This window comes from Centrocercus urophasianus, unplaced genomic scaffold (assembly GCF_019232065.1).
Source record: "Centrocercus urophasianus isolate 14NV4802_14NV808 unplaced genomic scaffold, USGS_Curo_1.0 seq_23, whole genome shotgun sequence".
NCBI lineage: Eukaryota > Metazoa > Chordata > Aves > Galliformes > Phasianidae > Centrocercus > Centrocercus urophasianus.
This window is the reverse complement of record NW_024884789.1, coordinates 9,197,430-9,221,905: the sequence shown is the minus strand read 5'-3', so window position 1 is coordinate 9,221,905 and position 24,476 is coordinate 9,197,430. Positions and strand designations below refer to the sequence as shown.

At 42.7% G+C, this 24,476-nt stretch overlaps 3 protein-coding genes across 11 annotated transcripts; 2 read left to right on the top strand and 1 right to left on the bottom strand.

Moving 5' to 3' along the window:
• Window positions 1–1,230: 1,230 nt before the first annotated feature.
• Window positions 1,231–13,034, top strand: SQOR (sulfide quinone oxidoreductase). 8 transcript variants are annotated; one of them, XM_042824189.1, is made up of 10 exons: window positions 1,231–1,255; window positions 5,338–5,588; window positions 5,912–6,082; window positions 6,468–6,521; window positions 8,124–8,318; window positions 9,226–9,435; window positions 9,930–10,113; window positions 11,060–11,127; window positions 12,050–12,228; window positions 12,598–13,034. In XM_042824189.1, the coding sequence occupies exons 2-10, from the start codon at window positions 5,355–5,357 to the stop codon at window positions 12,653–12,655; spliced, it is 1,353 nt and encodes a 450-aa protein (XP_042680123.1). In that variant the 5' UTR covers window positions 1,231–1,255; window positions 5,338–5,354; the 3' UTR covers window positions 12,656–13,034. The 8 variants fall into 8 exon arrangements, with proteins under 8 accessions (XP_042680123.1, XP_042680118.1, XP_042680126.1 ...); XM_042824184.1 differs by lacking the exon at window positions 1,231–1,255 and adding an exon at window positions 1,524–1,604; XM_042824185.1 differs by lacking the exon at window positions 1,231–1,255 and adding an exon at window positions 1,540–1,623.
• Window positions 13,035–13,495: 461 nt separating this feature from the next.
• Window positions 13,496–16,052, bottom strand: LOC122163177 (nicotinamide riboside kinase 2-like). The gene is made up of 8 exons (XM_042824193.1): window positions 15,759–16,052; window positions 15,504–15,594; window positions 15,259–15,304; window positions 14,959–15,145; window positions 14,707–14,778; window positions 14,142–14,248; window positions 13,780–13,871; window positions 13,496–13,670 (listed from the first exon to the last, which is right to left on the bottom strand). The coding sequence occupies exons 1-8, from the start codon at window positions 15,782–15,784 to the stop codon at window positions 13,665–13,667; spliced, it is 627 nt and encodes a 208-aa protein (XP_042680127.1). The 5' UTR covers window positions 15,785–16,052; the 3' UTR covers window positions 13,496–13,664.
• Window positions 16,053–16,758: 706 nt separating this feature from the next.
• Window positions 16,759–22,726, top strand: LOC122163400 (CDC42 small effector protein 2-B-like). Of its 2 annotated transcripts, none has more exons than XR_006169895.1 (3): window positions 16,759–19,596; window positions 19,767–20,164; window positions 20,783–20,870. XR_006169895.1 is itself a non-coding variant. In XM_042824601.1 (3 exons), exons 1-3 carry the CDS (start codon window positions 19,543–19,545, stop codon window positions 20,855–20,857), a joined length of 231 nt encoding a protein of 76 aa, XP_042680535.1. In that variant the 5' UTR covers window positions 16,771–19,542; the 3' UTR covers window positions 20,858–22,726. The 2 variants fall into 2 exon arrangements, 1 of the variants encoding a protein (XP_042680535.1); XM_042824601.1 differs by having other exon boundaries at window positions 16,771–19,596; window positions 20,045–20,146; window positions 20,783–22,726.
• The last annotated feature ends 1,750 nt before the right edge of the window (window positions 22,727–24,476 follow it).

Here is a 24,476-nt window from a genome sequence, read left to right as displayed (position 1 = left end):
TTTGGAGAGCTCACTGTTGAAGTCTAGACAAAAACATATAAATTGCATTTAGAAAAGTAAAGGGAGGTATAGTTCTCTTTGAAGGTGTGAGCTGATAAGTAATACATTGCTGTAGGCAGATATTGAAATGTACTTGGCTGGGCAGATCCAGTGCCGTGCTGGGAAAGGAGGGCTGACTAGAAATGGCTTCCCTTACCCACAAAGACAGCAGCTGCTTCAGGCACCTCAGCTGAACTAAAGCAGATGGCTGTTTGTGGAAGGTCATTACTTTTAGCTTAGATTTCACCAAGCTGTCCGGGGGAGCATCAGTATATCGAACAGATTAAGCAATATCTTTAGGCTGCGTGCACCAGGCTTCTCAGCTGCCTGCCGGGCAGAGAGCATTACCTGTCACTCCCATGGCCCACTGAGGTGCCAGCAGCCCCAAGTGCACAGCTAGGCAGCATGCCTTCCCTCCTTCATCTCTCCTGGACCTGGCCACTATAGGTGCCAGGCAGCTCCCCAGGCAGCCACAGGACGGCTCTGTGCTCAAGGTACCTACCTCGTGTTTGGTCTGTGTGTTTATAAGTTGTTCAAGGGGTACATTTATTTCTTTAATATTGCAAAATTCTGTAAGAACTCTGTGGGGAAAAACATTAGGAAAATATTTAAAAACTATTCTAAATATATTCTGTGAAAAAAATAAAAATTCTCAGAGCATCAGCCTTTTGGAAGGAAGATGTGCAAAAAGCAGTGCTTCAGGTACAGCGGGCAGCTGCAGTTGGCAAGCAGGGAAGCACCCTGCAGATGGCCCATTCCCAGCTCCTTTTCTCTCTTGCACGAGGACTGTGAAAAAGCTTGATGGTATTTTCCAATTTAAGCCCTCAGCACCTTTGCCTCATTCTTTACAGCTTTCCACGAATGCTGTTATCAGCTCAGCAGTTCTGCCTAAGCAGAAAACGTGCCGAGACGGGAAGGCCAAAGCTCAAGAAGGAAACGTTTCATGATGTGGGTCGCTGCTTTTTTTTGTTTGTTTTTTAATTCCTCTGATGATTTCAAATAAGTAATGTTAAGTAATTTTGTCTTTGCATGCTTCTCTCAGCTCTGATGTTTGCATGACTTTTCTTGGCTCAACAAACATGACTCAGTGGATTAACGACTGTTGCTACTTCACCTCTCACCATGCCATAAATCAAAGGCCCTATAAAGGCTTTGGGGAGAACACAGCAAGACCGAGCTCGGCAGCTTGTAGCGGGCTGAGGGGATCCTTTGCTGGGTGCGTTGAGCTGAATTGCAACTTGGTTTCACTCTGAGGCTTTGACGGTTGGTTTGTTTTTGTTTTCCGATTTTGGTGCAGTGAAAAAAAAGTTACCACGCGAAGGTTACCGAGTGAAACTGCTAGATAACGAAATCTATTCAGAGCCGGAGGTACGGGGCAGGCTTGGAGCCAGCAGCAGCGGGGCTCACCGCCCTCCCGGCCTTCGCCCGCCCGCTGCCGCTCAGCACCTGGCGGCGCTCAGCTCCGCCCCGCCGCGCCCCCGGGGGCAGCACCCGGCGCTCGTCGCGTGAGGGGCGGCCGCGCGATCCGGCAGCGCTCGGGGCCCCTCCGGCGGAGCGACGGGCAGGCGAGTACGAGGCGGGACGGTGAGAGGTCAAGCGGAGCTCGTGGGCCGCGGTGCGAGGGGCCGGGGCTCACCCTGCAGGGGGCGGGAGGGGCCCGTGCTCTGGCGGCGCGTGAGGTGCCATGTTAGGGTGCTCGGAGCGCTGGAAGGTAGCGTGCTAAACGCCGGCCGCTCAGGGATGGCTGCGTGCTGTTTACTTTCTGCGCTCAGACTTCTCTAACCCGGCTCCGCTCGGCTCCCGGCGTCAGACGGCTCCCGAGATGGCTTGTCGCTGACAGTAACTGCTCTCCTCGTGGGTTCTGCGGAGCTGGCTGAGGTTTGGGCTCCTTCGGTCTGCAGTAGAGAAAGCTCCGCGGAGAGCAGCCTTCCAGTGCCTGAAGGGCGCTTACAAGCAGCAGGGGGAGCGACTTTTTGCACGGTCTGGTAGTGGTGCGGCAAGACGGATTGGCTTTAAGCTTAGAGAGGGCGGATTGGGGTTAGATGTGAGGGAGAAGCTCTTCACTCAGAGGGCAGTGAGGCCCGGGCATGGGCTGCCCGGAGCCGTGGGTGCCCCATCCCTGGAGGTGCCCAAGGCCAGGCTGAGTGGCCCTGGGAGCTGAGCTGGGGGCACACAGCCCATGGCAGAGGCTGGGGGGCTGTAGGGTGCCCTGTGATCCAAGCTGCTGTGTGATTTGGCTTTAGGAACACATTTTATGCTAGGAACACCATTTCTGTTCTGCTGAGTTTGCTGTTTTATTGAGTGGGGGTTGGGATCATTTTCAGCCAGGTTTTTCTTTCAAGCTAAACTTAATAGAAAGTTGGCAATGATTTTCTCTATTATGCTTGTAGAAATGTGGTTTGCTTGTTTTTTTTCGATGGCAGCTTAACAAGGATGGTTCTTGTTTTGTGTTCTCAGTCCCTTAAAGGTCTGTAGGCTGCTAATTCTGGAAAAAAAAGTTTCCTATATTTGTTTTTGACAGGAAAGTCACTATTGTTCTGTTGATGTAATCTCCATCTGTTTAATGGGATTCAGGGGCCAAATAATACTGAGCTCTCCTGGTCAGTGTAACTGTGGTTTTTCAACACATTTTCTTTAGCATTAGGCAGCTATTCCAGAATTGTGCATATACAATATATAGTATAGTATATAATACAAAGTATATAATCTTTATTACCACATCAACACGTTTTTTCTTTTCTGAATCTCCTTTTTCTACAAATAGCTTTACAGTAAAAGAGACGAGAGAGTTATAGATGGAATCGGAGATTATCTTCAAGCTAAGACTGTTTTATAAAAGCTTTTAAATGCTACCCCTCCTCACAGTAACGCCATTTGTGGTGAACTTGCTATGAGTCACATTGTGACCTGATTTTTACGTGGTGCTACAAGACTTGTGCTGCAGTAGCATTACACGAGCTTCCGTCACTGTAACAAACCATGTCCTGAAAGCATTCACAATAAATTTACCTCTCACAGTAACAGAACTAGTTTTAAACCAGTTGTCATGGGTGAAGAGGAGCCGTCACTGAATGGAGGAGTGCTCTGAAGCACATCAGCATGTGATTTCATGCAACATAAGGGGTGTTTTGTTGTGTGTAGTTCAAAGGACGCTTGGTAAGATTGCTTTATGTTACAGTGGTCTTTTAAAAGCTTAAGACTTCAGCTCAATTCAGTAGACTGATCAGTGATTTTCTATTTTTTCTTTCAGTTCTGTTATTCCCTTTCTCTCCAGTTCCCAAATCAGAGGACTGATGTGTGGTTGATGGAGTGCAGCTGTTAGTTTGAGAGTTTGATACCAAGAATTTTGCTGTTTGTTTCTGAACATCTGCCTACAAATGACGTTTCAGATTGTTGTTTGTGCGTGCTCTAAAACAACTTGAGAGCAAAGAAATGCTGCACCCTAATCCATTAGATGGCTGTTAGTTAAGGCACATCTTGCGTGTGTTTATAAGCATGCTTAATTCAAAATCTACTCAGAGAGGATAATTGTCCCTTACTTAGCATTACAAAAATGAAGTCCTGTTCCCTTGGTCTGGGCATGCTGTGCACCGCTGAGCAGCTGGTCACTGTGCCTGTTTCACTTGCTTAATGAAACCCAACCACAAACCCTGGGTTCATGAACTTCCAGGAACAAGCTGTCCTTAAAGCTGTCACAGACGGAAGTTGCAGAAATTATTCAGCATAAAAACTCCTCTTTCTTGGAGGGAGTACGAAGCATCTGCACTAGATAGATTTTGCTCTGGGTAAACAGAAGCAACCTTCTAAAGTGAAACTAACATACCTGGAGTTGGTGTTCTTCTGTAGGAAAGAGGATAAGAAGAACATATCTATACCTTGAGACCTTCCTTTAAAACAAAGTGGGAAAAATAACTTATACCAAGGATACTTCCTACATTTCCTCTTCTCCTTCCTAAGTTGTTTATGCTTTGAGGATAATAACAGCATTTCTGAACAATTTGGGATACTCGAGTGAAGGATTTTAAGACGGCACGTGAAGGTGCAGAATGAGTTGCTCAACTAGACGTATGGTTTTGTAGAGAATTCTTGATGTTGACCTTTGGAACTTTTCTTGAAAATATTTGAATTCTCTGATTTAGTTTTCAAATTCCTCTCTGTAAGAGTCATATTCAAAGTCTGCCCTTCTGAAGTGAAAAAGCTGGAGTTCCTGCACAATGATTCAAGGAATTAAACAACAGGATGTAGATGAAAATCCTGTCATAAGTTTCTTTTCAAGTCGTAACACCTTATTGGCAATGTTGCAATGAGGAAATGAATTAAAATGAGTTTATACCTGTTTTATTACTGAAAAGCTTCAAAGTGGTATTCATCATGTGCAAGTAATGTATTCATAAGAAGGAAGGATCTTGTTCATTGTAGCAGAGGGAGGGAAACATATTTATGGGGATCAACTTTGACTGACTTCAGGTAAGGTAATTGCACTCCCCAGTGCTGCACTTCATGGATTTAACTCTTGTTTGTCAAGCGAAAAGTGTAGTTGTAAGCAATGATAAATAGGGATTTCTGGTCTTTGCTTGCAGCTGTTTTACTGTTGTAAATTTTGGGTGTACTCAAATATCCAAAATCTAGGAAGGTGTAAAGTGTCGTTTCAATGAACTTTCTTTTCCTTTCAAGCCTAGGGCTCAATACCTCTCCTGCAAAAGTAGACTAGCCCATGTGCCTTGCTCAAAGTGCTGTAAAACTCTCTTGATTACCATGACGTCTTGTAGCCCAAAGAGCCAAGAGAGGGCGTATGTCTGTGCTGTGCATATGCTGGTGTACGTTAACATTAAAATACAAACACAGTTATTCATTTGCCTGACATTACAGTCAGCAGAATGGCACTTGGGATGTTTGCACAACTAACATTTGCTGTTTCAATGGTCTACAACTCCAGATCCTACAACCCAGCAAGTCCTTTTCTTTTTTGAGACATTATTCTCTTCAGGGTGGTAACGTTACAGCAAATGTCCTAGCTATGCTATAGGATCAGACGTGCTTTCCTGCTAAGATAAGGTGAAAAATGTATTGTCATTTGTTAGAATTCATTTGCTTGTAGGAAGTTTTATTTTTCTGGCAGAGTCCATGGTTTGTTTTTTTTTAATAATCTCCAAATTGCTTACAGTCAGTTTGCAAGTTTATTGTTTTAGCTGCAACAAAAGTTTAGTGTTATAATTCTTACCTTGAAGACATATCTGGCCATATAGATAAATAAAAACTGCCTTATGTCATTAACTGGTACTTTTCCTTAACTTGCAGCTTCCACTTATTGAAAGATGTCACCACTTGGAGCAGCATTGTCCTGTTCCTGTCTCCGTCCTGGTGTATGGCTGCTGAAGGCAAGCATACAGAAGAAGAGCTTCCTTGGTTTGCATACAGCAGCCGGGTGTGCTGCCAAGGATTATTATGAAGTACTTGTGCTGGGTGGAGGCTCCGGTGGAATCGCCATGAGTGCTCGGATGAAGAGGAAAGTGGGGGCAGGAAATGTAGCTGTGGTTGAGCCAAGTAAGGTAAGTCTTCCTTATGCTGAAAGAGAAGGCATTTGATGTATGTGATCAGTTCGATCTGATTCTCATCCCTTTCCAGCCTCACTTTCTGTGGAGAGGAAGCCAACAAAGTTGAATTTAGTAAGCTTGGCATGAGGTTTTTTTCTCCTATCACAGAGATGCATACATCCCTCCAGCTTTTTCAGGCAAAGCTGTTAGTTATTTGTATACTTTCTTTTGTTAAGAATAGAATGTTAGTAGACAATGCCTCCTATTTGGAGTAATATGCCGTCATAATCAAGTGCAATTAAATGGTTCCTAAATGTCTGTTAAAACATTTATTTCAGACTCATTACTATCAGCCTCTGTGGACCCTGGTAGGTGCTGGTGCAAAGCAGCTGTCAGCTTCTGCACGTCCAACAGAAAGGGTGATGCCTGAAGGTGTGGAGTGGATTAAATCTCGCGTTACAGCATTGGATCCAGATAAGAACTGTGTCAGGCTGGAGAATGATGTCAAGGTAGTAATGTTAAAAGAATGTTATTCTGTGTCATGAGTTATCTGTCCACCTGCAGATCCCCTGCTCATGGAGTAAGGCCTTCCCCAGCATCTAGGAGGCTAAGAAATTTGCTTAGGTCTTATAAGAAGTATATTCTAATGTATAGAATACCTTGCTCAAAATGTCTAGTTTTGTTGTAGCAAATCTTGTGTGTGTAACTTCTCATCCAGTAAATATTATAAACAATTATAAAACAATAAATATTACTCAAACTTAATGCCAACTTTACTAATGCCTGCCCTTATGAAACTATTGCTGTCAGATAATTTAGATTTGCTGTGATGTAATACTTTGTTGTGTTCAGTCTTTTTATTTTTTGTCTAATTTTTTTTCCCTTACTCAACAGATATCTTACAAGTACCTGATAATTGCCCTTGGGATTAGTCTGCATTATGAAAAGGTATTTGTTTTTACAGTAATTATGTTTTTACTAGTTTTAATGGCATCACTTGCCCTCATGATTCACTAAAGTAAATGGCTTTTCAGTACACTTTTGCTACTTCAGGATACTGAACACTAATATGAAGTAAAGAACCAGAAGGCAGCTTAATGACTTAAGTATGTCCCTCCATAGATCTGTATGTAGCAAGCCAAATTACCCTTAGGAAGCTCTTTTAAGGTAGCTTTGTGGCATCTTTATGGCAACATCAGCTAATGAGACATAAGTGCAGTCAGTAATGCGAGTGAGATATGCTGGTGAGACATATCTAATGTAACCAGAAACTCACAACAGTTAGTGAAATATGTCCTGCAGAATCAATTTGACCCGCTCTCTACCACCTCTCTTGAAGGATACACTTTAAAAGGAACCAGCTGAGTTACATCTGTGCTTAAATAGGCCCTGGGACCCTTCCCATCTCTGTTAGTTTTCCTGTATGCTTTCTACAATGGCACTTGAAGAAAGGTGTTAGTGCTGTTGTATGGTACAAGAGTGATTGTAGCAGTGCACAGGAAGAGGAAAAATACAAAGGCAGGATGTTTGTGGGGCCTGGCCCTGCTGACTTTAATGTGATGTAGTTTAATGTGATGTAGTAACTAATAATATATTTGAGTTTCTTTGTTAATAGCTCCCAAGGCACACACACAAAGCAGGAGTTAATTAACCAGAGTGGCACCGAATGAAATTCAGCTGATGAGCACAGCAGAATGAGGAACAGCACTGTGTGTTAGTGGTTTTTCTCAGTCTCCATGTAAATCTCTACAGTACGGCTTGAAAAAAAAAAACCAACAAACTCAGTATTTGGAAATTCAGAACTTGGCACTGGAAGCCATGTAATGCAGTCAGTCACTATTACTGTGTAGTGAGCGTAGTAAATAAAACTCACAGTAATAGATTGGTATGGCATTAAACCCAAAGTGGCCAGTTTAAAAAGGTTGATTTTTCTTATTTGTCTTCACTAACAGCATAATTCCTGGTGTAGAGTGTAGTGTCTCAAACACGTTGCAGTGTATGTAATGTGACTCAGTTTCCTCTTAGAAGTTCTGCAAACTGTTATTTCAAAACAGAAACTACTGCCTTTCTCAAAAACAGATGCTTGAGCGTAGCAGAAGTAGTGAGAAAAAAATTATTGGAGGCAGAACCAAAGCAGAATATCTTTAAGAAATACTTCAGATATCTGAAACTGAGCACTGAAAATCTTTCTTCACCGTACGAATTTTTGTAATGCTTTTTTAATGTCAGTTTTTCCTTATGATGATGAGGCAGTGACTTCTTGTTCTTATTCTGAATTTCATGCTTCGCTCTGTGCTGAACACTTACAGTACAGATGTTGCAGAACTGTCATTTCAGTAAACATTCATCTATTAAGTCATCTACTAAGTTCTAATGAAAATACCTATTTGAGTAGTAAATATATATTCAAAAATACAACTAACATATGGGCTCTTTTTAGCTGTGGGCCTCTTAAATTGTCTTGAGAAATCTCAAGTCTCCGTTTAATACTCAATGATGAAGACAAAATTCCTGCTGTTTATATGTTAAACCTTAATTTTGTTTTCTTAGATCAAAGGTTTGCCTGAGGGTTTTCATCACCCTAAAATAGGTTCCAATTATTCAGTTCATACAGTAGAGAAAACATGGAAAGCCTTGCAAGATTTCAAGGAAGGAAATGCTATCTTCACTTTTCCAAACACTCCGGTGAAATGTGCAGGGGCTCCTCAGAAAATCATGTATTTATCTGAGGCCTACTGGAGGAAAGTAAGTATTCTGTTCGTTCTTCCAATGGCTGCTCCTACAGTTGTAAGGAAGATCTGTTCTAAGGGGTTTGTTGTATTTCTTTTATGACAAATAAAATTGCAGGAGATAAATATGACTCAGAATTATTAAAAGAAAATTACCGAGTTGTTTTTTCTGTTATTAGTGTGTACTAAATGAAGCTAACTGAATTATGCATAAGTATCTTAGTAATTTCTGGAGTAGCTTTCAGAATTCATAAGGGATGAACTGCTTAACCTGCTTAGAAAAACCTACCAATACAAATGTTCTCAGCCTCGTTTACAACTTCAGGTGGAACACTGAAATCACATTGGCTGAGCATTCGTTCTTGTTCCTTTAAGTAGTTAATAGTTGATGTGGATTGTCTTTCTGCTCATCTGAGAAGTGATTATCCTCACTCCTCCTGGCACAGTCTCAGTGACAGGAGAGGTTTTTGCTGGGCTGCGAAAGTGAATTTAGTGCAAACAGAAGCCAGTTACAAGTGAAAGTGTCAGACTTCATGCATGCTTTAAATTTCGTGAGCTGTCTACTGAGTGAATATCTGAATAATGCATGGAACTGATGGTTTCAGAGTGCTGTGTAGTGCTAAGCTATTGTATTTAACCTTTATGCAGTAGTGTTGTTCAGCATATTGCAGCCGCCTCTTCTCACTAGCAATCTGTATGAATCTTCAGTATCTCATTCTGAACAGGTGAGACATCAAAAATATCAAAGTACAAGGATGTATCTTGTCTAACATGCTGTGAAATAAGCTGTTTCTCAAGAGTTCTAATGTTAATGCTGCAATAAGCACCAAAATGCACTAATAGTTCTGTCAACTCCGTAGTGTGGCATAATTCTCTTGTTTCTGCTAGCTTATCAGACTTAATAATTTGATCTTTCCATGCAGACAGGAAAACGACCCAAAGCAAACATAATGTTCAACACTTCACTTGGTGTCATTTTTGGTGTTAAGAAATATGCTGATGCATTGCTTGAAATAATAGAGGAGAGGAATATTGCTGTTAACTATAAGTGCAACCTTGTTGAAGTTCGAGCAGACAAGCAGGAAGCTGTGTTTGAAAACCTGGACAAACCTGGAGAGACTGAAGTTCATGAGGTTAGATTTCAGGTCTTTAGTTCGATCCTTTCTCTTTGTATGTGCAGTAACATAACTGCATTATAATAACATAATATCTGTTGCTCCGTTGTAAACTGCTACTTTGTCCTTTTAGTACCATCCTCGATTTTCAAAGATTGAAAAGCTTGAAAGTAAGGTAGAGAGAAGGGGTGGGGGAAGTGGGGTGGAGGTAACAAAGCATGCCTGGAGCTCTGTGTACCTTGTTGTGTAACTTGGGAATGTCTCAGGCATATAAGGAGGAAAGCAAACTGCTGTTATGGCAGCTTACATGCTTTATATATGGCAGCTAATGAGGTTCCTGTTAATAAAGAACTTGGAACAAATGCATCTATTCAAAAGCAAATTTTCACTCTACATGCTTGTTTTAAAACAAAAAAAAAAAAAAGTTTTTATATTGTTCTTATATCCTAACATCAGTATAGTATGATCTGTTCTTATCAATTAGCCATTTAGTACTTTTTCTTTCTGTCTAGTATGAAATGCTTCATGTCACACCCCCAATGGGGCCACCTGATGTGCTTATCAACAGCCCTGTCTCTGATGAAATCGGCTGGGTAGATGTAAATAAGGAAACTCTGCAACATAAGAAGTATCCTAATATTTTTGGTATTGGAGATTGCACCAACCTTCCAACATCAAGAACTGCTGCGGCTGTAGGTAAAGGTGTCTGTGTGTTTATATGTTAGTGTGATGGAAAGTGTAGCAGTGACAGTAAGCTTTTAAACAAGACACAGTTTAGTTTGTTACTCTTGAGCTCTTAACTCGGTATTTTTTTTCCATCTTTCAGAAAGACTGCAGTTCCTTGGACTGACTAACTAGCTAGTGATTATACTGATGCCATCAATTCTCCATTTTCTTATTCCAAATACTTCACAGTTGGACTAGTTCTATTTTATGTGTTCTCAGAATGGTGTAAAATGAAGTTGTTACTGAATTTTGGAAGGATGCAAGAGTAGCAAGTCTTTCTCTCTATCTTAGAAGCTCACACATGTCAGCTGATAAGTTACTGCTGAAGACTCGTGTGTGTTCTGTACTTATAGCCACAGGGTCCATTATGAAAATACTCCAGCTACATGATATCATAATTAAAAAATAAAAAGATAAATCTGAGAGTGGGAAAAAAAGGCCATACAGTATATTATTAGTCTAACAAGAAGAATTATATAGATAACTATTGCAGCATTAGTCTGGAACTTCCCTTGCAGCATTAAAAATGAAAGAGAGCAAGCAAAACTTCAGTGCTGGAGTCTAAAATGTTTGGGAAGACCAAACAAGTGTAATTTAGCATAGGAGAATAGACATAGGCTAAAAACATGCAGTTCAAGCTCTGTCAAACCTTTGCATGTTGGAAACAATGGGGCCAAAGCATTATTTCAAATATGATTTCTTCCCCCCAGCCCCTTCCCTGTCTTAGTCTGTAAAGTTCCCAAGCTGATTTGACACAAGTTCAGATACAGTTGAATTATCCACTAAATACACTGTTACTACTGTTTGCTCCAGTAATGACAGTAATTGCTGTCTAAAGCAAAGTCTTACGATATTTATATATATTAAAAAAATATGAAGTATTTATATATATTTTTTTCTATTTCCTGTCATGTAGCTGCCCAATCTGGAGTGCTTGATAAAACTATTTCTCTGGTAATGAAGAACCAGTCACCAACTAAAAAGGTACCTACAGACCTTGTTTTAGTGGCAATGTTATACGCAGGAAGTTCTGCCAAGACAAGCAGTTAAACTACATGAACTGAAGATAGAAAGGGCTTTGTGTCAGCAGTGGAGGTGTTAAATAGCTTCTTACTGTATATCATAATAACAGCTTTAATAAGTAATTGTAGTACTACTATAGTAGTAATTGGCACAATTATACACAATTTCTTCAGAAACTTCTATTTAAGTCTTAATGAGTTAAAAGAAGGTGGAAGGCTATTAGGTTGGGTTCTTCAAGGTGGATTTTTAGTGTAGGCTACTCTAACCCCTATTCTAAGAAAACCCTCACAAACTTCACGCATCTATGCTATCTGCAACTTGTCTCCCCTGTACAGGAAGCTATCTTCTAAGGAGTTACATTGATGTTTTTGTACTACAGAAGCTCTTAAGCTTGTGACTTTGTTCAAACTTCTCTTTGAGACCTAGCTCTCATTTTATGCATGGCTTCTCAGTTAATATTCCTGGAGTACTCACCTGAGTTTCAGTCTGTTTCTGCTTTGATCCCCTGCAAATTCTTACAATTATATTTGAGATGGTTTATATGCTGTCTGTTAAGACAGCATTAGCTCTCATTCTCTGCTGTTGTCACCCGTTCTATTGGTCACAATAATAGCCAGCAATTAATGACACAAAGCCCTTTAGGCAGTTGTTTAGGTAGCCTCCAAGCAGTTACAATGCCAATCTGTGATCTGCCACTGAAAGAAAATAGTTATGATCACTGGCCCAAACTGGCAGCGTTTTAAACTTAATATTAACACTATAAATGCAGAAACCTAGAAACTTATTTTGAGATAAGAACGTTAGATATAAGAATGTTATAGCTTGCAATACTTCAGCATTTGGCCTTTAATCAGATTAATGAGAAGGGTGTATTCTGTTGCAGTATGATGGATATACTTCCTGCCCACTAGTAACAAGCTATAACAAGGTGATTCTAGCAGAATTTGACTACGATGCTCAGCCTTTGGAGACCTTTCCCATTGACCAAAGTAAACAGAGAACAACAATGTACCATATGAAAGCTGATATGATGCCCTTTCTCTATTGGAATGCGTTACTCAAGTAAGTATTTTAAGTCAGGGCAGGCATGGCTGCTGTGATTTTTTTTTTTTTTTTTCAAGGCAAAGCCAGGTATCTGTTCTGGCTTACAATTCTTCAAAAGAACAGAAGGTGTTGAACTTATCCTGCAAATCTAGCAACTGAAGTGTATGCTTAGTCATCATTACGTACTCAACTTGTTGAGTGTTCTGGGTACTTTGCTGCTGATAGGATTTTGTGCTAGAATATTTAATATAAGAATAGAATATATCTAGCACTTCATCTTAGTAAATAGAAGTATCATATGAGAGTAAAAAAAAAAAATCCTTCTTCACACTGATAATGCGTGCAGATAAATGTCTTTGACTTGATGAAACAACTCTTCTTTTCCAGGGGATACTGGGGAGGACCAGCTCCTATCAGAAAGCTGATGCATCTAGGCTTGAAGTAAATGTTGGTTCTCAGCTCAAGTTCTTGAAATAAGACTGGCCTCGTGCTGGATGAGTACGTATACTTCCTTTTGGACACCTCCACAATAGACAGACTTTTTTAATCAAGTTTTTGTCCCAAACTTTAACTTTCTGCCTCCTAGGGATTAAGCCTTACTACTTTCTTCCATGTGATCTGAAGCCTTAAATTAATTCTGTATGTAGATAGCAGTTTCAACTCAAGCGTGAGCTTCCTTCAGCTGCAAGCCACTACTGAAACTTCCTACAGTAATCAATGCCCTTAAATCAGTTTTGTATGTAAGAGATTTTCTGTGACTGTAGCTCAAATTCCTTGCTTCCATTATCTAAACGTGCACTTAGTAAAATAATGCTAGTAAAACATTCTGACCAGCTCTTGTTCTGATTTTTGAAGTGCATACTCCATCTTAATTTCTTCACAAAGAAGCATACTTCCTGCCAAACTCCAGGATTATAGAAATCAGAGCACGTTACTAAAGGGAAATAGCTGGCAGCTTTCCCACTGCTATTAACATCAGCTGAAGCCCCAACACTTTCTGTCAGACATGACTTGAAAGCAGTTGTGTTATTCAGCTTTTCTCACACTTGTATTTTTCATAAAAGTCTCATGTATTTTCTAAGTGAAAAGCTTTGTGTTTGATGTATAGTGAACAATGATGTAGTGTAGGCGTATTAGCAGAGCTGTGCCACCTAACATCAGTTCTGTTATGTGCTTTACTATTATAATTTAAGTACATGCAAATAGATTTACAGAAGACTAGATGGTGATGACTTAAAGCACATGAGGCCAGCTACTAGGCTCAAGCACAAATTAAGATGACAGCTGAGGGGGAAATGCTTTTTAATGACCATATGTAACTCAGTTTCAGGAGAAAACTCAATGAAGCCAAATTCAGGAGTTGAGTCTTCACAGAAGCTGGAACTTCAGTGGCAGTCAGGTAGACAGCACAGAGCAAACAGGAGTCATCTTCAGTCACAAGAATCAGTAGAAGCTTATTTCTAAACAAAAAAAAAACATGAATACATTTCAAGTTCCAGCTTCATGCTTTTTCAACATAGCCTTTAACAGGTTTGCTCTGGAGTTCCATTTAGAAGCATGAAGACATACCTGCACGTTAAGTAATTCTTCAATCTTATTTTGGATCTGTCCATATACCTCATTAAACAGTTCTTCCTTGGATTTTGTTCCATTCAAGTGCACTTAAAATAAGAATGTAAAATGAGAGCTATAATAGAATTATGCTTCTCTAACCCTGTCAGATTCTAATTTGAAGAGCATGCATTTGCCTTACTGGAAAAAACATACTCCATCTAACAGTTTCATATCTATATCTATATCTATATATAGATAGATAGATAGATATATAGTCTATATATAAAGTCTATATATATAATATATATAGACTTTAAAAGCTTTTTCTTTAACAGCCTTACAGCCTTATAAAAGTGCTTCAGTTATTAAAGACTTACCCACGTCAACACCAAGATCTTCCATTATCTTCCTGTGCTTTACATACATAGGCCAAACGTGGCCATCAAACAATCCGGGTGGATCAGGTACAGTGTAATTTCTTGAACTATAAATTAATACAGTGTTATTCAAGTGTAGTCTAATTAAAGTTCAGGCAAATTATGTAATGTACACTCAGTTTTTCTACACCTTATCTTGAATGTATTTCATTCAGTGTAGTTTTAACCTTATCAACAGTGCTACCAGCAGCATGCAGAGGTGCTAAAAAAGTTGAAATGTGATTGTTTGAAGTGTGCAAGTGATTCCTAAATGACTGATGGGGGTATTCATGAGTAGTCTTCTGCTGCAAGTTTAGGAGAAGTTTGGGTGAAATAGTTGTCTGTCCACAATAGCCTGATTAAAAACCTGTAGGGTTTGGTTGCTGGAAAGAACTCTGTTTTTTCAACATAGTAACTAGGTTAATATTTAGCCTATCAAAGGAAAAAAAAAGCTTTAAGGAGAAACCAAGTCTTGAGCTGCTGAAGATGTTACTGAGCTAACAGAGGAATTTACAAAGAAACTCACCTTCTTCTCCTTTTACACTCCTCATATGGAATGGAAAGAAAGTACCGATGGTGGAATACATCAATCAGGGGCCTGAAAGAGATGTGTGCTGGGTTACAGCTTGCCTGTACCAAGGAACAGAAAGGGAAATCTATGCCTGTCTCTTCTGGCTGGCGCATGCTTCAGGCCTGTGACAGCTGAACTCACATCAGTCAATACTGGCACCGTTAGTATTATGTAAGGTCAAAACACATGAAGTTGTACTGCATGTACCTGTAGGTGTAAAGCAGGAAGCCCTCGATAATAAGGATGTGGATTGCTTCATCTCCTCCCTCCCTGTCTGGTGAGATCTGGGCATCCAGTGTGTTGTTGATCCCATGGGAGCGTTCAAACTTGACTGGGTTCTTTATCCAAGCATTTATGGTACTCATCATCGCCTCCATATCTAACGCGCTGATCACTGAGACAGAACACTATCGTTAGCCAGTAACTGAGCACCAGCTGGTATCACTCAGCACCAGGAAGTATTATGTTGGAGTTACACTGTTCAATGACGCTGGAGAGAGACCTTACCATCATACTGCTTAAAGCCACCTTCAACTTCTATTTCATCTTGAGGCTGAAACAGCAATAAGAAAAAACCGTTTGGTCGGGGCAGCTGCCGGGAGCGGCGCCATCACAAAGCAGAAACGCAGAGCGGAATTTGGAGGGCGCCCCAGCCCCGCCGCGGTCTCTGCGCGCAGATAACGGGCGCCGGGAACGAGGAACGATAACGCAGCCGCTGTTCTGACCGCCCAGCCGGCCGCGAACACGCTCACCTTGAAGAAGTCGTCCTGGTGCACCACGCTGCAGTTGGGCAGGGCCTGCGTCAGCCTGCGGGTGAGGGTGGTCTTGCCCCCGTTGGTGACTCTGAGAGGGAGCGCAGGCCGTCACCGCCGGGCCGGGGCGGCGCCCCTTGGGCCACGTGCGCGCGGCCGCCCGCAGAACCAGGCGGCGCCTTTCAGCCCTCCCCCCCCCCCCCCGCCGCATCCCGCGCACTGCGGCACGAGGGAGCGCCCGTCCGCCGCGCTCACCCGCCGATGCCGATGATGACGTTCATGGCGCGGCCAACAGCCGCCCGGCCCGACTCCTACAGCCTGTTCCGGGGGAGGAAGGGGTAGGAAGGGAGGACGGGACCGGGGATTCGGGGTCGCCGGTAGCGGCCGCCTACGTGCCTGAGCCGGGACCCGGGGAGGAGAGGGATGGGAGAGAGAGAGAGAGGAGATGAAAGGGGAGAAGCCCAACGTCAACTGCTGGGCAGCGCCATGGCCGGAGGAGCAGGGAGCAGCAGGGCCGGTGCGCGCCGCGCCGGAGCGCTCCGCAAAGGGAGGCCGGCACCCGCTGCATGGGGCTTCCCTGCGCTGCTGCGCGCCTATTGGGCGGCCGCCGCCCCGCCGCGGCCAATGGTGAGCTAGCGACGCCGTGCGCCTGGCGCTCATTGGGTAGGCCGAGCTCGCCTCGCGCCCGATAGGGCCGCAGCGCGGCCGCTGGGTGGCGCTTATTGGCCGTAGAGCCGAGGGTGGGCGTTGCCCCAGCGGCAGCGCTACAGCGCCCGTGAGGCGGCGGGGGGAGGGGGTGCAGGCCGCGCGGCGGCGCGCGGAGGCGCAGTGTTGTGGTGTTGAGGCGCAGTGTTGCGGTGTGGAGGCCGCGCGCTTCCCTCCCGCGCTCTGGTGGTTCGGTCCGGTGGCGCCGACGGCCGCGCTGCGGGCAGCGATGGGCGAGCTGGCACCGCCGGGCCGCCATGAGGCGCCGCTGTAGCGCCCGGCGGGATGGGGTGGGGGCGAAGCGCGGCAGTGCGGGGCCGCGCCGCGAGGCCGCTGCCGTGCGGCCCTCCTGTCCTCTGCGGGAGCTGCGCCGCCATCCGCTCCGGTCAAGGTCACGGCCGCCCTCGAGGCCCGAGCTGAGCTCAGGCGGGCGTGGCTGGCGGCGCCGGGCCCTGCCGGGTAGCCGTGCCGGTGCCGGTGCCGGTTTGGTGGCGCGACTCGTCTCCGCTTTGCGGCGGGCGCAAGGCCTCGGGCTGGCGGTCCCAGCAGCGGCGCTCAGGGAGCCCCGGACGGAGCCTCCGTGCCCGGTCTGTGGGTGGCAGTTGCGGGAGGCCGGCGCGGCACCGGGCCGTGCGGTGCTGTTGCAGAGCTCGGGGGCTGATTCCAAACCACGTCTGTAAGCCTCGTCTGTTGGGCTCTGAGGTTCTTCCACAGTGTGGTTTCTTGCTCTTATTTCTGTTCTAAATCTTCTTGTTCACCAAGCAGAATAATTTTGCTGCGCCCTTCAAGTTTCTTATCGTGTCCAAAGCCCGTTTTTTGGTATAGAAGCATGAGGTGCTGCCTCCTGCCACACCTCACCACTCAGATATCGAGCATACGGCCATTGGGGGACGGTAATGCCTTGGGAGTAATAACTGAGCAATAGTATGGAGCTGTGATAGGGCAAACTGCATGTTACGCTCAGTAGAGGGGATCTGGAATTCAGGCACTGTGGGCTCAGCACGGCCATGCCCTGCCCCTCGCATTCAGCATCTGTGTCTGCGCGTGCTAGCCGTTCCCCCGGCCCTTTGTCTCTCTCTTCTTGACGATAGTGCTGCTGTGGGGAAAAATAGAGGGAAAGAACAACAGGATATTGTCTGGTTCTGGCCCCTGTGCCAACAGTGACAAAATGTTGTTTTCTCTGCGTTTTCGGGATTCTGGTTGGCTTTTATTACTCATCGGTGCGCCCGAATGCGTGAAGATGTGTTTTTAAATTCTTGCAGTTACTGTGGAAAACTTGAGTCCCTGGGAGGAAGGTGGTGCCCCGTGTCTGCATGTGGACGTTCCTGCTCTGGAGGATGACCCTCTGACCCGTGCAGAGGAAAAGAGGAGCTCAGCTGTCAAGCACAACAGGAAGGCGTGCGGTGCTGCGGTTTGCTGGGATGACACCTGCAGAGCTGCCGCAGGCGTGGAAGTGAGCCACAGGCTGCATGGTAGTGCTGAGGGAGCTGCGCTGCTGCACGAATCTCCTGCCAAACCACAGTGCTGTTCTGGCTCCCATTCCCTTTTCTGACACCTGTAGTGAGTCTGAAGCACGCTGCAACACAGACTTCTGCAGCAAGTGCTGAAGTGAAGAGGGCATGGAGCAGCACTGAAAAAAGCCCTTTTAGCCATCAGGATTGCAGGCCAGGGACACAAGCTGCAACTGCGCCGGGGCCACCAAGCCAGGAGCTGGCTGCATACAGCACTTGAAGGAGGACAAGCAGGGCACAGGTATGCAGCGAGCATGGGGCTGACGGCAGGGCTATGCTGCAACTGCAGGGGGGGCTGGGGACGTGCCCCCATCTGATTTGATGCTGATAAACTCTCAGTAAGCCTGATTTCAGAGTAGGTTATTGGTGTACAGACATGCTGTGTGATTTTTAAGAAGACTGTAGATTTGATGGCCTCCTTAACACGAAATAAACCCAAACAGTCTTTGACTAATGCAAAGTGTAGGCAACAGCTTTGATTTCTGCATCCTCCTGTGGGGCCGCGGTGCCTTTGCTGTGCTCACACAGCAGTGAAAATGGCCTGGGTGAGAGGAACAAGTGACTGATATATGGTAATTTAGCCAGAGAATGAGTTGTATTAAAACCATCCAGTATAAAATGGAAGCTTTGCATTCTGCAATAATGTATCATATAGGGCACCTATAGCTACAAGGCAAATGTAGCAAAAGCTCTGGAAGATAAATGACAGAAATCTTAAAAATCTGCTTGAAGAGTGAGAAGTGAGGAGGTGAGGGAAGACTCCAGGGGTGAAAGAAATAGAAGTGCTAATCACACTACTGGGACATAGAAGTGCTAATCACACCACTGGGACTGTACAAGAGATGCTTGTGAAGGGGGAGTTTGCACAATTTGTGGAGACTTCAGTGTTGACTGAGAATGGCTGCATTTATGATGTTGCAAATTCTGTTAAGCTGTAAGCCTTTTAAAAAACTTTTAAATAGATTAACCTGTTACTATCTTGCTTTAATAATCTGGAATATGAAAAGGTTGTTATGAAAGCCTCCTCCAGAGCCCTGATTTTTATTTGAAGAAGCTTATGAATCCCTAAACCTAGGAAGTTGGGTTTTATCGCAGCTTTAGGGTGCATACAGCCAGGGAGGTTTCCTGTTTGTGCCTCTGGCTTAGGACTGCTGTGTTAACAGTTCTGTGTTCTGGGAAGCTCTAGGCTTTGTCTCATTAGCAGGTTTGTTGCTGATATAAAGAGCTATATTTTGTGTGTGTGTGTGTGTGTGGTCTAAGGGCTTTTTGGGGTTCTCTTTACTACAGAAGATGAAAGAAGACTTTCTTTTGCAACTGTTCATAAAGCTTAAGCATTCAATCTGTTGTTTCTTCAGGATATTATCTCTGGAAACACTGAAAGAGCTGAGCAGCTTTGGCAAGCTCTACCTGCACAGGGCCATCAACTGTTGAAGGGGACTTGATGTAATTCTTGCGTTGCTGTAATTACACTTCTGTCAAGAAACTGGAATATATTCTACTGTCTGGGAATAAACATGCACCTCCCAGTGCTGATTTCTGATATGAACATACTGATCTTTAAACTGACCCCACTCTTCTGTACAGATATGTTTAAACCAATTCTCTTACGCTCTTGTTTTAGTCTTGCTGAAATGTTTATATCTCAATAACTCCTACAAAGCTTCTGCATTTTCATATAAATTAAACAGTAAACTTTTTCCAGGTATATCTGTCAGGTACTGTGTGTGATCTTTACCTGTGGATCTACAGAAGCGATTCCTTCCTAAACTCACTTCAGAGAAATAATTTAATAACAAGACCTTACCACCTACTGAAAAGATACAATGACTGAGTTCCTGGTTTGTTTTAACTGGTGCAACAGTGAGCAGCCCCAGCCGGTATGTAGATGCACAGCTGTCATCTCTTTTCTGATTTACTGATTCATAATTTTGTCTTTTGGTTATATGGAAAACGCTGTCATTGTCATGTTCTCTCGATTAAACGAGATAAGTAATGTAATTGCTAAAAATGGATGTGTTATACTGTGTTTGAACTGCTTGTATTTTAGCCAGAAGCTTTGTCTATGTGACTGCTTGTAGTCTGAGCCCCTGCATGAAGGGGAATGACTTTCCCAACCTTTTGCTGAATATCAAACAGTGGTAATAAAGGTGAGTTTGAGCCTCCCCTACTGTGAGCAGCCAAAAACTTCTGCTACATTGCCATAAGGAGTCATTTAAGGGGGACAGCACTGATTTTGTTGTTGTTTTTTAACTGGCTGCTTGTTTCTGCCTGAAAACTTCCTCATATTTTGTGAGTTAGAAACATGAGATATCTTCTTTCTCACAGAAGAGGCGTCAGCGATTGGACCGGAACATGATAGGAGAACCAATGAACTTTGTTCACAATGCACATGTGGGGATAAGAGAGATGAGTAGTGACTTTTCATCAGTAAGTGCGCATTCTTGGGTAAGCAGAGATCTCAGTTCAGCAGCCTGTAGAACTGGTAGATGCTAAAATGCTAGATAACAGTATGAGAGGAAAAAACAGCATTGTCCCTTGGTTTGTACATGTTCAGCACTATGGGAGGATATGTTCAGCAAGAGAATCTGTATTCCCCTGTGTCATTGTGTCTGATAGGAGCCTGCTGGGATAATGATTCTGTGGAAGCACTTGGCAGGTCCAGATTTCACATCGGTAGCTAAAGCTGTGTAAGGATGAGGGATGTGAGAGTAGTTGAATTTGGGACAGTGAGACCTATTTCGTGCACTGACTTACAGTAATATTTGAAAGTTCTGGGTTTAGTTGCTTCTTCTCCCCATTACTGTTGGAACCCAGCACTGTAAACAAATGGCTCATCTGCCTCTTTATCATAGAATAATAGAATAGCCTGTGTTGAAAAGGACCATAGTGATCATCTAGGTTAGGCCTCCCTGCCACGGGCAGGGTCACCAACCACTAGACCAGGCTGCCCAGAGCAAAATTAATTAATTAAATTAATGCTTCTAAAAATTGCTCTGACAACCAGACTTTATAAGATGAATGTTTTAACTCTAGACCTTCTTTTCTTTTTTCTTTTTTTCCTAGGCTGTATCAATTCAGGACCACATGAAGTCTAAAGGTGGCTACACAAATGGCACTTCTACAGCTGCTGAGTTATAGGAAATTGAAAGAAGGCTGACATCTGCTCTGTCTTACAAAAGTCTTCTGGACTGTGCTTTCAGATTCACTAAAACCTCTTTATCATGGAGTATAGCAAGTACTTAAGTTATAATAGGTCAGTGCGAGCTTTTGCATTCTTTGCACATTAGCTTCTGAAGGAGTTACTGGAAATTATCCTTAAAGTGTTCTGTGATGGCAATGCTTTAATAGCAACTGTAGTTTGTCACTGTGGATGACTTCTTAGCTGTGTCCCAAAAACCTCAAAGTTGTCTTGTAGGAGGGGATAGGAAGGCAGTTTAAATCGGCTGGGGTTTTGGTTTGTTTTTCTCTTCAAGAAATGCCGAGATTGATTTTATTTGAAAGACAAGATGTTTGCACTTCTTATGTGGGATAAATTGAATTTCTAGATAGGATGCAGGCTAGGTAGCCTGCAATACAACTTTTGAGCTAATTTTTGGATGGTTTATAACCTGAGGCATAATTCTACTGAGCAGTAATTTGGGTTTTTGTTTTGTTTGTTTCTTTGTTTTATTTCTCCAAGGCTTTTTATAGTGAACAAACTCTAGTTTAGTCTGCAAAAACCAGTGAAACTTCTGCCTTCTGTGATAAAGCTTTTGTAAAAATGCAAGTTTTGCAGACCAACCCACTCAGGAAAACAAGTATTTCTCTCAGCTGCTCTCCTCCATAGTGTAACTGATGGGTGTTGATGCAACAATGCTAATAACAGTATGCTCACATCTGCATGTTAATTTTGCACAACCCCTATTGAATTTTAAACAAAGCCTACTCTAAGATCACTTTCCATTGTAACCTACCTATAGCAATAGCTTTATGGATCTTGAAGAGGTATCTCCAGATTCTGCCTTCTTAGTTTCAACATTTTTCCCTCAGATGAAGTATTTCTTATACGTGGTTTTTACTTAAAGTATGGTTTAAGTGACAGAGACAAGAGAATATTAAATGGAAACTGCCTATTACAGACTTCCAGCACTTCATAAATGCAGATATTTAGACATACCCAAACTACAGTTTTTCACGTAGTTCTTATTAATCTTCCTTTTAAGTGATATGCTAAAACTACTGAAATAGAGCTAGATTTCTCTCTTATCCAGTCGCTGACCACTGCTCTCTGACAAAATTATGAGTGAGTATTGGTGTAGAGACTGTGGAAATTTGCTTGCTCTCGTAGGATTAACTAAGTACAACTGTTTAAATTTCTGCAAAATCCTCACCAGTAAAACTGTAAGTTACTGGGACTCTTCCCTTCTTGCTCTAGGCATAAGATCAGTCATCAACCTTTTTCATTAAAAATAAAGTATTTGCCAGCTGGATTTTCTTGCAAGGGAGATTTTTAACAAGTATGGCTTATGATACTTCTTAAATCTGAATGCTTGGCTTTGCTGAAGTTCTGCTCTGCAAAGCATGTAATACAGTGTATTAGGGAAGTCAGAACATGAAAGGTAGTTCTGTGTTTCTGTGTGTGTTCCCAAAAGAAACTTTTTCCCCATGCTTCCTTCCCATATTTCATCTTCAAGGACTAAAGAGGAAGAGAATGATACTTTCCTTAATAGTCAACAGCTGATGGTCACATTTAACCACATCAAAAAGAATTTTAATGTCCATGTCTTGCTACATCCTTACTTTTGAACTAGAATGCATGTGATATTTTAATACTATTTAAAATCACCTTGTTAACCATAAATGTTAACACTTTTTAAACACTTTCATATTTCTGACTTCTATCCTCAGACTTATTCCAACAGCCTAGTTAGGATGCAGAGTTCAAAGAAGCAAAATTCTGTATACTGTTGAGAAAGCATAAAGTGGTCAAGTTATTTTTTAAAATAAATTCTAACTGATCTGCTATTACATTGAATTTGTGTATTCATTAGTCTGTACTTATACAGAAAGAGCAGGGAGAGGAGAGCTGTGATGAAGAAAATGGGTTGTATGTTCTTAATGCTGGAGGATAACACGCCAGAGGAGAATTAGTGCTTCCTGAAGACCCATTCTGTATATTTTTAAGATAAAGGTGCAGTGTATGCATGACTAGAAGTAAAGAGGTTGGGGATCATGTCAGTTCTCATGGCTGAAAATACATGGACAGATAATCTTGTTATTACACTTACCTGTAGGAAAATTCCAGTCTTCATTCTATAAACCAAGCAGTGCTATCTGGTACAAAACTCATCTTCATCACACCGTACAATATTAACAAGGGCCATATACAAGTAAACTCAGTAGGCCTGTTATTAAAGGAAATGTTTTGCTATTGCATTAAAGGTGCCATTATTTTTTAAATGTAAACAAACATGAAAGCATGTCTCAGGCATTTTCTTTGTTGTATAATTAGAAGCATATTTAGCTGTAGTCTCTCATGTAACACAGGCCAAACTAGGCCATAATAAATCTGTTGAAAGAGGCACTGCACTCCTTTCATACTGTGAATTTCTTGGTATTTTTCTCCGCACTGAAGATCTGTTGGTCAGGTGGATGAATCAGCATGGCTTGCAACTTTACTGCACAGAATCACATTTCTCCACTAGAGAGCACAATTTGCCATCGAGTCTGTTCTGTCTCTGCTCTGTACAAGTTGTTACACCAGCGTGGAGGGTTTTTGTTGTTGTTTATTTTAGTTCAGCCAAGTTAAAATGAAAAAGAAAAAGGAGTGACTGACACCAAGGGATCAAACTTGTTGATCTGTCTTGTAGGCTGTGATTAAGTTACACCAGTAGTGCAAAGTGGCATTGAAAGGTTGCTCTGTGACTCGATGGCATTTTTATCATTTCTTTTTCATACTCAGAAATAAAGTAACGTGAGAGGAGCAGGATTAAATCATTCACAGGGAGTCTGTCAGAGTCTCAGTGCTGTATCTGCCTTCTTTAAAAAAAAAAAAAAAGGAGGAGGAGAGGAGCTGTGATTTCAGATATTGTCTGTCCATTTTGTGACATCCCTGCTGGGCTTTACCAACAATTCCATGCTGTTGACTAAGCTTGCAGTAAGCTTGCAGTCAATTTTTAGAAAAGGTGTTTTGCTTTTCCGTGACCTATTGTGTCCTTTTATCTCTTGCTGTGGCCTTATAAAAACTGTGTGGCGTTACTCTACATTCCAGTTATCCTATAATATGGTAACTTGCTACCCATGCAGTAGGGCTATTGCTTTGTATGGCTTTGCATATTGGACTGCCAGGTGGTTTTGTAGATTCCAGTATGCACAGACAAGAATTGCTTGCTGTGCCAGCAAAAATAAGCAAAATTTGACAATAAATTCCATGGAGGCATGGTTGTGAAATTTATTACATGTTACTAAGTACAGTAACATTACGAGAAATTACATCCGCCACTTGAAGATGGCGTGGCTGCTCGATTGTCTTTGGGTGTACTTTGTTATCAGCACTGTGACACTGCTGTAAAAAAAGATAAGAGTGCTTTGTCTGCCTCTTATAACTGCTGTGGAGAGATGAACAGGGGGAAAAAACAGGGTTGTGTAACAGGTGTGTCAATGATGTCCTCTGGTGAGTGGGCTCCTGCAAGGCTTTCAGATGCTTTGTGGTTCTTAAAGCACTACGTTATAAAATCATTCAGGTACAGTTAGGCATATGATTAGTGATATGAGGTAG